The sequence below is a fragment of the Dipodomys merriami genome, unplaced genomic scaffold (genome assembly GCF_024711535.1).
Source record: "Dipodomys merriami isolate MVZ:Mamm:240054 unplaced genomic scaffold, mDipMer1.0.p SCAF_24, whole genome shotgun sequence".
Lineage (NCBI taxonomy): Eukaryota > Metazoa > Chordata > Mammalia > Rodentia > Heteromyidae > Dipodomys > Dipodomys merriami.
In genome coordinates, this window is record NW_027203826.1 from 1,034,399 (window position 1) to 1,047,453 (window position 13,055).

At 38.0% G+C, this 13,055-nt stretch overlaps 1 protein-coding gene across 7 annotated transcripts in view; it reads right to left on the reverse strand.

The window, feature by feature from the left end:
* Dcaf6 (DDB1 and CUL4 associated factor 6) overlaps positions 1-13,055 on the reverse strand; it is a 116,878-nt gene that overhangs the window by 9,014 nt on the left and 94,809 nt on the right. For all 7 annotated transcript variants that reach the window (XM_070034141.1, XM_070034140.1, XM_070034145.1 and 4 more), the window contains 3 exons: positions 5,474-5,612; positions 4,210-4,366; positions 2,844-2,932 (listed from right to left, as the gene is read on the reverse strand). In XM_070034141.1, coding sequence (XP_069890242.1) covers positions 2,844-2,932; positions 4,210-4,366; positions 5,474-5,612 — 385 coding nt within the window. The remainder of the gene's footprint in view (positions 1-2,843; positions 2,933-4,209; positions 4,367-5,473; positions 5,613-13,055) is intronic.

Below are 13,055 nucleotides of genomic sequence, written 5' to 3' on the forward strand. Positions count from 1 at the left end.
GAAGAAAATGACGTTAACCTGATCAACAGTTCCTCAATAATATAACAATAAATTCCTGATTCATTAGGGTACTCAGTCCTTAAAATCTTGTCTCATCTCTCTTGTTAGTCTATGAACTACTTTTGTACATGTACTTTAAGGTTCATCACACTGATGCTTCACTTACCTTATACTAAATTGGCACATGCTGAGACTTCTTTCTCAAAAGCTCTTTGCTTCTGTCTACCTGCAGCAAACTTAAGACCAATTCTGATTTCTTCTGTGGAAACTTTTAGTATTTTTATGTCTTTCTCATTAGAATATAAATTTTGTTAAACCAGTACTGTTTGATAAACATCAAGTGTTTTATGAATTGGTATTAAATGAAAATATATGAAATATATGCTATGAAATTTAACATTGGTATAGAACAATGGTCTTCTAAATTACAGCTTCAACAGTAGATGCTCATTTTCACAAATAAAAGCCTTGGTTGAAGTTGGGAAGAGAACCCTTCAAAGTTCAGCATTTGTACATATCACAAATCTCTTTTCTCAAAAATTGGTAAGAAACAGATCTATACAAAGATCAGTTTGAAAAATTTTGCTTTAATAAGAAGCTAAGGAAATCTTAAAAATAATAAAAGATTGTCTAATTATTTGTTCTGTTTCCTTGTGATTTTGGAAGAGAAAGTAGTACTTCCTTTCTATCTTTTTGCTTTTTTTGCCAGTCCTGGGGCTTGAACTCAAGGCCTAGTCACTGTCCTTGAGCTTTTTTTACTCAAGGGTAGCACTCTACCACTTGAGCCACAGTGCCACTTCTGGCTTTTTCTGTGTATCTGGTACTGAGGAATCGAACCCAGGGCTTCATGCATGATAGGTAAGCACTCTACCACTAAGCCACATTCCCAGCCCTCCTTTCTAGCTTTCTATGAAAAAAAAACAACAACAAAAAACAACCGAGAATCATATCACAATGAATTGTGTCTCAAGAACCCCATGCAGTACTAAATGTTCCTGAACACCTAGAGACAGGATAAGCAAAGGAAAAAAAGGCATTAAAAGCACATGGCAGTTCAACCGCTCTGGAAAGTAGTATGGAGGTTCCTCAGAAGACTCCATATAGAGCTCCCCTATGACCCAGCAATCCTACTTTTTGGGCATTTACCCAAATGTTTACAAACAAGACCACACTAAAGCTACCAGCACGACTATGTTTATTGCAGCACTATTTACTATAGCTAAGATATGGAACCAACCCAGATGCCCCTAAGTAGATGAATGGATCAAGAAAATGTGGTATATATACACAATGGAATTCTATGCTTCCATCAGAAAGAATGATATTGTCCCATTTGTTAGGAAATGGAAAGGCTTGGAAAAAATTATATTCAGTGAAGTAAGCCAAGCCCAAAGAAACATAGGTCCCACGGTTTCCCTTATTTGCAATATCTAGTATATGTCTGAGTCAAGCAGAAAAGGTCAGATAAGGTGATGTTAGGGAAATGAACCCTAAGATATGTACTCAAATGTTTTTTTCTTTCATGCGATTGTTTCTAACACATTTATAAGATTATTTCTTTGTTGCTTTATATGTCCCTCCTCCACAGTATAACCCCTGCTTTCACTGTATTTGATGTTGGTATAATTTGTGGAGGGGAAGGGGAAAAACAAATCGTTTAAATAGGGATACAGGTGGACCCGTTGCAACAAAGAGATGTACAAGTCGTTATGTTGAAAACAAACTTTACAACTTTGGTGGTGGGGGAGGGAGCGGGGAGGATGGGAAGGGATAGGAAGGGGAAACAAGGGAGGAGGCTACAATGCTTGATAAGAAATGTACTCATTATCATGCCCATGTAATTGTAACCCCTCTGTACAGTATTTTCACAATAAAAAAAAATTTGTACCCTGTTAAAAAAAAAAAAGCACATGGGGCTGGGAAGGTAGTTCAGTGGTAGAGAGCTTGCCTTGCATGCATGAGACCCTGGGTTCGATTCCTCAGCACCACATAAGCAAAAAGAAAAAAGCCGGAAGTAGTGCTGTGACTCAAGTGGTAGAGCGCTAGCCTTGAGCTGAAAAGCTGAGGGACAGTGCCCAGACCCAGAGTTCAGGCCCCATGACTGGACCCCCCCCCAAAAAAAAGCACATGGCAAATGCTATGATTATGGAGAAAAGCTCTTAGTAAAACCATTTGTGGTTTTTTGTTTTTCTTTTTTATTTGGTACAGGTTCTGGGTGTTGTCTCTGAGCTTTTTTGCTCAGGCTAGTGCTCTACCACTTGAGCCACAGCTCCACTTCTTGTATTTTGGGTGCTCAATAAGCTATAATAGTCTTATAGATTTCCCTGCCTGGGCTTTGAATACTGATCCTTAGATCTCAGTCTTCTGAGTAGCTAGGATTACACTGTGAGCCTTTCTCCTTTCTTTTCTTGTTTTTTATACAAGGTCTCACTATGTAGCCCCATTATTCTCAAACTCCTGATCCTCCTGCTTGCCTCAGCCTGGAATCACAGGCAGCATGATCAGATAAAACTGTCTTAAGATGAGAGAACTTTTAAATGATTTTTATTGAAATAAGTACAATAGCCAAACTTATTTTTCCTCAGTTACAACGTAATTAATATTAATAATCAATTAGCATGATATTATTTTGATTTTATCTCACTAGTATTCAAACATGCTTTGACTTTAATTTCTCTAAAATGATTTGACATCATTAACTTTGTTAACCCACTTTAGTTAGCAACTAATATTAAATATTAATATTAATTAGTTAACAATTAATAATAGAATGCCTTCTCTCAGCACAACACTTTAAGAACAAATTAAAGTATGACCTATAACCAGAAGAGTAAAAATCTTACTTCATCAGCAAGTTTTCGGTTAAAAATTCTTGATTCTTCTAATGGTGACCAGATCTTTATGTCATAATCAATGCCAGATGAAGCTAGAACTAGAAATAAAATTTATATCTTAATGAAGAGATTAAAAACATGTCAAGGTATACATAAATATATATATGTGCATGTATATATGTACATATATGTAGCAAAATTCAGTTGAAATGGAAATTTTACATTTGACTACTAATTTGTTTTTCTGGTATTGGGGTTTACACTCAAGAGCTTCAAGCTTGCCAGTTTGCTGGGCTGGAACTCAAGCACTTGAGGCACATTTCTAGCCCTGGATTTTTGCTAGTTATTTTGGAGACAGAGTCTCACAGATTTTTCTGCTCAGGCTGGCTTCAAACTATGTCCAGATCTGTCTTCTAAGTAGCTAGGATTACATCTGTGAGGTACCAGAGTCTAACTTACTTTGAAGATTTCTTACAAGTAATCTTAGAATCTGGGCACTGATTGCTCACTGTCTATAATCTTAGCTACTAAATAGGCTGAGACCTGAGAATAGTGGTTCAAAGCCAGCTCAGGCAGAAAAAAACATGATACTCATATCTCCAATTCACCAGGCTAAAGCTGGAAGTGGAAATGTATCTCAAGTGGTAGACCATGAACAAAAGAGCTGAGCAAGAGCCTGAGTTCAAGTCCTAGTACAAAAAAGTTTAGTCATACAAGACTAATAGCTAATAAAACTTGGACGAAATATTAGAAGAATAAATCTTCAACCATTTCCTTAGATTTTTTGCCAAAAGCATACTCTGGTTTTTTTTTTTTTTTCTTTCATGGGCCCTGAACTCTGAGCCTGGGTGCTGTCACTCAGCTCTTCAGCTCAAAGCTAGCGCTCTACCACTTGAGCCATAACGCCACCTCCAGCTTTTTCTGCTCATGTGGTGCTGAGGAATCGAACCCAGGGCCTCATGCAATCAAGGCAAGCAGGTACTGTACCACTGAGCCACCTTCCCAGCCTCAGACTCTGTTTTAAATTCAAGTAGGGATATAGAAGCACCAGGTACTGTTTAGTGGGATATTCTTTTTTTTTTTTTTTTTTTTTTTGGTTGGTCATGGGGCCTGAATTCTGGGCCTGGGCACTGTCCCTCAGTTCTTCAGCTCAAGGCTAGTGCTCTACCACTTGAGCCACAACGCCACTTCCAGATTTTTCTGCTTATGTGGTGCTGAGGAATCAAACTCAGAGCCTCATGCATGCAAGGCAAGCACTCTACCACTGAGCCACCTTCCCAGTCCTAGATTATTCTTAAATAATAATATGTAGGGGGAAAAAGAGTTGATGAATCATCTGAACAATCTAGCCCTTGTCCTAAAAAGATCATCTTACTTGGGTCAAATGGGTGTGGCTGCAGGCAGTTTACCACATGATTATCAGCTTCCAGAAGCATCAAATGCTCAGCAGTGTGCCGATCCCAGATGAAAATATGGCCACAGTCAGAACCACTCATTACAAAGTTAGCACCCCAAAAATTGGCTTCTTTTATCTAAGGGTTTAAAAAAATAAATAAACATTCAAGTCAAAATTATTATAGGAAAGTCTCTTCTTGCATCTTAAAATCATGACATTCATCAGCAGGGCTTATATGGCAGTTAGAGATTCAAAATCTCTCATGAGAACGCTGCTTTGTTCAATAGTACATATTTATGGTGCCTGAAATAGTACTTGGCATAGAATAGCAGTTAGAGATAATAATTGCTAACTGAATGAATGGGGTTTCTGGGTTTGGGACAATATAAAGGAAATTTATATACATTTACTATTGAATATTACAAAAATTGCCCCATTGTATTTAAAAGACAATAAAAATAACTCATAAAAAACAAACTGGCTTTTATACTTTGCACTTCAGATCAGAATTTAAAAAATCATTTCCTCTGCAGCTGCAACTTCACAAAAGAGAAGAAAGGAGCAGCTTTCTTGTTACTTGGAATTGCTGTGATATTTACCTCTCTTCCTTATTTTCATTCATTCCCTTAATAATTTTCATCGAAAATTTTAAGCCACAAAGTGCACTAAATTAAATCAGTTACTTCTCTTAAAATAAATATTTTTTAAAGTTTTAAACTATTTTTGCCAATAATAGCTAGAGGTGGCTAATTTTTACTGTATCTCAAAGTTAATTTTTTTCTTACCTGTACCCTAAAAAAGCAAGCTAAAACACAATTTTCAGCTACCTGTGATAACATAATGCAAATATGAGGAACAAATTTTATGAGTAGCTCAGAGTAAAATAGTTATTATAGAATTATCTGAAAGGGTCTATTATTAAATAATAATGCATTGGATTTATAAAGATTTTAGATACCACCTTATCTAAAGAGAAAGAAAATAAAAGAGAGCAATAGTTTCTTGTTAAAAAATTAAAAGAATTCCATATATTTTCTTCAGTAGGCTAGTTTTCTTGTAAAACAAAAGTAAAGGTTAAAAGACAGTCTTTCACAATATGATATAGGATTTAAAAAACTTTAGGGATGACTATGAAGATTCAGTGTTTCACTGAAATCACACTGGTAATATATGAAGATAATAATTATGCAAGAAACATATTATGAAACTGCATTTCATGAAGAATGCCATAAGCATTTAGTACCATTGTCCTGGAGTTGCGATGGCCCTTATAAACCATCTTTACTAATGGCCTTCTAATGTTCAAAGTATCCAGTTCTTCCATTTCTTTTCTTTCTTTTCTCCTCCTGAAGAACTCCTGAATGCGAGCAACAGCAGAGCGTCTGAATAACATATTAAAACAAAAAACAGGAATCAGTAAAAAATATTCATAGGCTATTTCAGAATAAAGAATTTAAAGTAGAATAAATCTAAGACATATATAAATACATTATTTCACTAAGGTATCCCCACCAAAAGCATGAAACAACAGACAATGGTGAGACTGTATCAGACTATAGTTGGGTTACTATAACCAAATACTTTAGTTAGAGATCACTTAGAAATTTGGAACTATTGAAAAAAGTATATAGCATGCAGAACACTTGTTTCTAAAGACAACTATATAAAATCATAAGACAGACAAAATTAAATGCAATTTTACCACAAATAAAACATATCCCACTTTTGACAATGTTAACAGACACTTTGTATTCATATACTGTTTTGTAGAATGGGAACTTTTTTGTACTACTTAAAGATAATAAAAAATTAAAAAAATCCCATTCTTTATTATGCTTCTCTTTACATTGTAAAAAGGCACAAACTAAGAGTAACATATTAGCATGAATAAACTATTTTTATTTTATTAAAAACATTGTTCAAAGACATTCCAAGAGTAGACTCATCAAAAAAAAAGAGGATATCCAAGTAAAAATTTAGAGCTAATGAGGCAGATTTTGTTCTAAGAAGTTAGACTGTTGCAGAAGTAGGGACTCAAGAAGATTCTTTTGTGGGGAGGCAGTAATGGATTTGAATTCTTTCCACTCTCTTGATCACAGCTGCTCTTCTACCACTTGGGCCACATATCCAATTTGGCTTTTTTTTCCCGGATAATTGAAGATGTAGTCTTGAATACTTTTCTCTCTGGGTTGGCTTCAATACCATGAGCCTCTGGATCTCAGCTTCATGAGTAGCTAGAATTACAGATATGAGCTACCCTGCACCCACCCAAATGACTCTTTATAAAACAGATTTTTAATATGAGGAGAAACTTTTCTGATATATATGGTATTTAGTAATTTAAATATTATATTTTGGCCTATAGCAAAATAAAAGTATGATTTAAAAAGTATATAAATCAATAAGAAAAACAAATGACATAATAGTTAATAGACAAAAGATGTTCAGACTCACCAATAATACAATAAGTAAATTTTTTTCCTTATGAAAAGATTTTCATATCTAAGTGACAAGAATTTGGGAAATGATGTAATATTTGTAGGAGTTTAAAAGGGATGCTATGCTTATTTTATTGCAAACTTTTTACTGAAGTACATTACAAACAAAGAAAGAAAAAGGTCATAAGGTATAGCTAGCTCACTGAAAACTCAACAACAATACAAAAAATGGAGCATAACCAGGATTCTAAGTACTCCATTCCTAATATTTCTCTTTCCTTAAAAAAAAAAATCACTTTTCTGGTATTGATCTCATCATTTTGTGAACCTTAATTAAATGGAATTATACAAAATATACTTTTATTTTTTTTTAAATTTTATTTTATTTTATTTGAGAACATACTGTACAGAGGGAAAATATACTTTTATGTTTAACTTTATTTCAAGTTTGTATTTAGCAGATGTTCATCTTCTTTGCCTAGAGTATTATTTTATTAAAATATAATTTATCAATTTTTAAAATGTACTTATTTATGTTATTGGTAGATACTGGATAATGTATAGTTTCTGAATACTGAAACAGGACTACTATGAACATTTGGTTATGTTTTCAAGTGAACATAAATATACGTATTTATGTTGGATATATACCTAAAAAGTAAGTTGCTGAACTATAGTATGCTTAAATGTTCAGCTTTAGATATTTCTAGCTTTCCAAAGGAGTTTTACAAATTTACACTCCCAGCAATGTATTAAGAGTTTCCAGTACAATATGGTTTGAGAAGAAATTAAATAAAAATTTATGTATAAGCTTTGACTCAACAGTTTCACTTTTAAAAAAGTATACTTTATGAAAGAAATATTCATATATATATATATATGCTTAGCAAGCATTAGGTTAAAAAAAGACTTGAACACAACTATCAGATAATCCCATATAAAATCCTAATTATATCTTTTACAAATACATCAAAATTATTTACAAATTTATTATCTTCAAGGCACAAATTTTCAAGGATAGGCCTCACACCAACCATGTTCTTTGACTGCAAGTTAGATGAGAATTATAAAAGCTGAATTTGTCAACTTAAGAGTATAAAGTGGGAGGAGTGGAAGGAAGTGGGAGGTGGAGGAAGGAAGGGATAGTGGGAGAACAACAAAGGAGGGGGTAAGAATGCTCGACAAGAAATATACTCATTACCTTACTCATGTAACTGTAACCCCTCTGTACATCAACTTTACAATAAAATAAAGTAAAAAAGAAAAAGAAAACAAAAAGAAGAGTTTAAAGCCAGGTGCCAGTGGCTGTCAGGAGGCTGACAGCCAAGGACTGCAGTTCAAAGCAGAGAGCCCAGGCAGGAATGTCCATGAGACTCTTATCTCCAATTAACCAGCAGAAAATCAGAAGTGGCGCTGTGGCTCAAGTGGTAGAGTGCTTACCTTGAGCTGAAGAGCTCAGGGACAGTACCCAGAGTTCAAGACCCATTACTGACAAAAAAAAAAAAAGTTCAGAAAAAGGACTACAAAACAATCAGGTGCCAGTGATTCACACCTGTATCTTAGCTACTCAGAAGGCTGAGATCTGAGGATCATGGTTTGAAGCCAGCCCAGACAGAAAAGGCCTTGAGACTCTTATCTCCAATTAAGTACCCCTTCCCGGCAAAAAGAACCAGAAGTGGAGCTGTTGTTCAAGTAGTACAGTGCTAGCCTTGACCAAAAAAAATCTCAGGACAGCGTGTAGGCCCTGAGTTCAAGCCCTAGAACTAATACCAATTAATGATAATCATGACAATGATGATAATAAAATCTCAAAACAGATGGCAGTATATAGTAAATAAAGAAAATATGAAAAGGCTAACATATAAGTTGTTTCTTTGAAGAGAAACATAATTTTTCCATAAAAGATAAAAAAAATACTGGGCCAAGAATGTGGCTTAGTGATAGAGTACTTGCCAAACATGGATGAAGCTCTGGATTTGATTCTTAAGTACCACATAAACAGAAAAAGCTGGAATTGGTGTTGTGGCTCAAGTGGTGGAGTGCCAGCCTTGAGCAAAAATGAAGCTCAGAGATAGTGCCCAGGCCAAACATGGATGAAGCCCTGGATTTGATTCTTAAGTGCCACATAAATAGAAAAAGCTGGAATTGGTGTTGTGGCTCAAGTGGTAGAGTGCTAGCCTTGAGCAAAAATGAAGCTCAGAGATAGTGCCCAGGCCCTGAGTTGAGGCTCCATGACTGGCAGAAAAAAAAAAAAGATAAAACATAATCAAACAATGTTTTAACTGAAATAGTAATCAAATCATGTTTTAACTGAAATAGTAGTTACAACTAAAAATATAACAGAATTTAAAGGCAATAAAGATATAATAATACATTTGAAAAAATTACACAAGTTGACCAATTCAAAAATAACTTTCTAATTGGCAGAAGGAATAAATAGTTTAACAAAGAAGCATATTCCAAGTGGAAAGCACTAGACTCAGATTCTTTTTGTTCTTGTTGGTCAAGGGGCATGAACTCTGGGCCTGGACACTGTCCCTCAGCTCTTTAGCTCAAGGTGAGAACTCTACCACTTGAGCCACAGCACCACTTCTGGTTTTCTGATGGTTTATTGGAGATAAGAGTCTCACGGACTTTTCTTGCCCAGGCTGGCTTTGAACCGTGATCCTTGGATCTCAGCCTCCTAAGTAGCTAGGATAATAGGCATGAGCCACTGGTGCCTGGCTTATAGATGGTTTTATACCTAACTTTCACAGAAAATACCATTCAATCTATACAAACTCTAACACTAGTTAGTGCCCAGAACACGACTACAATTTTAAGAAAAACTGCAAATAATTTCAGGTAAAAGATTATGTTACCAAGTTATCTCTACATTTATTGACACCATTTAAAAATGTCTTTCAGAGGGGGGACCAAGATGGCAGCGTGACAGTAGGGAAACGCCACAGCTCTCTCCAACCAAAAAGAGAGTTCATGTTCCAATGCTTAATTTTCCCAAGAGACCGACAACAACAAAAAGACGAACGCCCAGAGAAAAACAGGAGGTGGGAAAAAAAAAAAAGAAAGAAAGAAAAGGAAGAATTTCAGAACAGAGAAACATGAAAACCCCTCCCCCAACCTTTACTGGCTGCGCAGCAACGCGCCAAGCTGCAGCCAGCCCGGCCCAGCGGGGGCTAGTCCCCAGAGACACAGGGGGTCATCTACAGGTCACCCGCGCAGAAGACACCTGAGGTACCTCAGTGTCGGACCTGCTGATCGTTATGAACAGAGAAACCTCTGAGCCGGGAGCCTGCACAAAGATCCCAATCCCACCCCTCACTCTCCAAGCAGAGGGGCTCCATCCTGCCAACCCACTTGGCCCCATGGCAGAAACCCCATAACTACACGGGTTGCCCACAGAACACCAGAGCAGAAGACCTTCAAGGTACTGCTGCTGATCCGGAGAGTGCAAACAGAGACAAACCCCAACGCTTAGAACCTGCACTGAGACTGAGAACCCTTCCCCAGCCCTCGGCCAGAGGCCAGAGGCCCAACCCTCAGCACAAACCCAAACAGCATCAACAGATCCAGAAACAGAGGAGAAACAAACAGAGCCACCACCCACCAGCCCAGCCCACAAGCATCTCAAGTGAACTCTGATTGAAGCAGCAACCGGTGACCTACATCACACAGAAACAACAACTAGCTCCAGGGTGAGTACACTGCAGGGAATAGTGTATCCCTCAAGGGAGACAAGAGCTGGTAGGAACCCCCAGACCTTGACTCAGAGCCCTACCCCAACACCTAGACTACAGGACCCACTAAAACTGGGAACTGTTTGAGAGCTCCACCAGCCCGTGGAGCACACCCAGTTGTCCAGGCTAGATCAAGAGTGCCCTTGGAACGGAGCTGAAACACCCAAGCCAGGAACAGCGCCCCTGGTCACAACAGCCAACAGTGGAAGAAACTTGAACTGTATACTCCAGGCTGTGTAACCCAGGCGGGATACACAGCAGCACAGGTCCAACTGGCATGCCCAAGGCCGGGGACCAGGAGCAAGGACCAGGCCTGGGGATCCAGTGCCTGAGCAACACAACCAACTCCTCCCAACTGAAGTCAGAAGCTGAGTATACGCATCAGCAGAGGGGAGAAAACAGGGAACTGCACCCCCTGGGAATCATGCCCATGACAGTAAAAGACCTGGGTGTCCAGGGAAAGAGAACCAGAAGCCCAAACCCCACCAGAACCTGACCCATATATCCCAGGCCAGGAATTGGACAACTCAGGCAGCCAGCACCTGTTAATAGTCAGGAGCTCAGGCTGGTAAGTGGCTCAGCAATAGAGTGCTTGCCTTGTGTGCATGAGGCGCTGGATCTGATTCCTCAGCACCATGTAAGCAGAAAGGGCCAGAAGTGGTGGTGTGGCTGAAATGGTAGGGCACCAGCCTTGAGATGAAGAGCTGAGGGACAGCGCCCAGTCCAGAGTTCAGGCCCACAACTGGCCAAAAAAACCAAAAACCAACAACAAAAAAAAAACACATCAGGAGCCCATAGCAGACTCCAGCAACTGGGAGAGAGTACATTCAGCACATTCGATCTCACCAAGAGCACCTGTAAGACTAAACAGGAGCAGTGTAGGCCGCTCAGTCCTTCTAAAGGCGGGAACTGCAAATGATCTCCAGCAGAGAGCTGAGAGCCCTACGGGGGTCAGACTAGTAGCTGGAGGTAGGCCCCCAACAGAACCATGACCATGTACAGACTCTCTCTGCCAGCCCAGAAATAGCAACCAAGCAAATACAGACACCTATTAACCAAAACAAAATTTCAGATTAGTCTCCAGTAATCCCTGAATGCCCATGCGAAAATCACAGAGGAAAATTACAAGGTTTATCAACACCCAGGATAGCAAGCTACCCCCAAAAGCCAGCAGCCACCCAGGGGAGAACCCCAGTGAGAGCAAAGCAGGAATGGAAGACAAAAGCTACATCCAAGACATGCTGGAGGCAATGACTCAAGAACTAAAGCGAGAAATAGAACAGAAATTTAAAGAACACAGGGACGAACTATTGAAAGAGATGCAGGGTCTCAAACAGGAGGTGCACACAAAAATAGAGGCAGTACACATCTGACTAAGAGGTGAGATTAGTACTTTGAGAACTAACATAGAATCCATAAATGAGTCCATTTCCTCCATGCAAACCAAAATGGAAGCTGCAGTTAACAGGGTGAATGAAATGGAATTTAAAGTGTCAGATACAGAAGACAGAATACACCAACTGCAGGAAAAAGTCACAGATAAGGAAAAATCACTTAAATTATGCCAAAGGGAAATCCAAGAGCAAGCGGATAGTGCCAAGAAATTTAGCCTTCATATAATTGGAGTGGACGAAGGTGAGGAATATCAAAGCAAGGGAATGCAACACCTATTCAACAAGATTATCAATGAAAATTTCCCCCATCTTAAAAAAGACACTCTTATCTACATAACAGAAGCATATACAACACCTAACAAGCAGGATCCCAGGAGAAACACTTCTAGACACATTATGGTAAAAATGATAGCTCTGAATAATATGGAAACAGTCTTACATGCAGCAAAATGAAGGAGCTATACTACAACAGGAAAAAAAAAATTAGAATCACTGCAGATCTCTCCACACAGACACTGAATACAAGAAAGGCCTGGGAAAGTACCATCCGAGCCCTGAGAACCAATAACTGCCAGCCCAGACTGATATATCCAGCAAAGCTAGCATTCACATTCAATGGAGAAATGAAAATTTTTAATAGTAAAGAAAACTAAATGAATTCATAAACAATAAGCCAGCATAACAAAGAATACTAAGAAGGTGAACACAACCTGAAGAAAGCAACAAGGAACAGGGAACCTCACCAGACAGGTATTAATAGAAGTCTAACTTAGTAAGCTCAGAAGGAAAGGAAAGAAGAAAAACTTAGGAAAACAGGGAATGACAGGGACCACACTATCCATAAATATTAAATATTAAATATCTTAATTCACCAATCAAAAGAAAAAGAACTGCAGATTGGATCAGAAAATATGACCCATCCATCTGTTGCCTTCAGGAGACCCACCTCTCAGCCAAACATACAAACAAACTCAAGAGTGAAGGGTTGGAAAGGATCTACCAATCAAATACCCCCAGTAAGAAAGCAGGAGTAGCTATCCTGATATCTGACAAAATAAACTTTTCATTAAAATCAATACAAAAGGACAAGGAAGGATACTACATATTAATACAGGGAACAATCCAAGAGGAGGATATTATTATTATCAACTTATACTCCCCAAACATTGGAGCACCCAAATATGTGAAGCAAATACTCTCAAACTTACAGAATAAAATAGATCCCAATACGACAATACTAGGAGACTTTAACACCT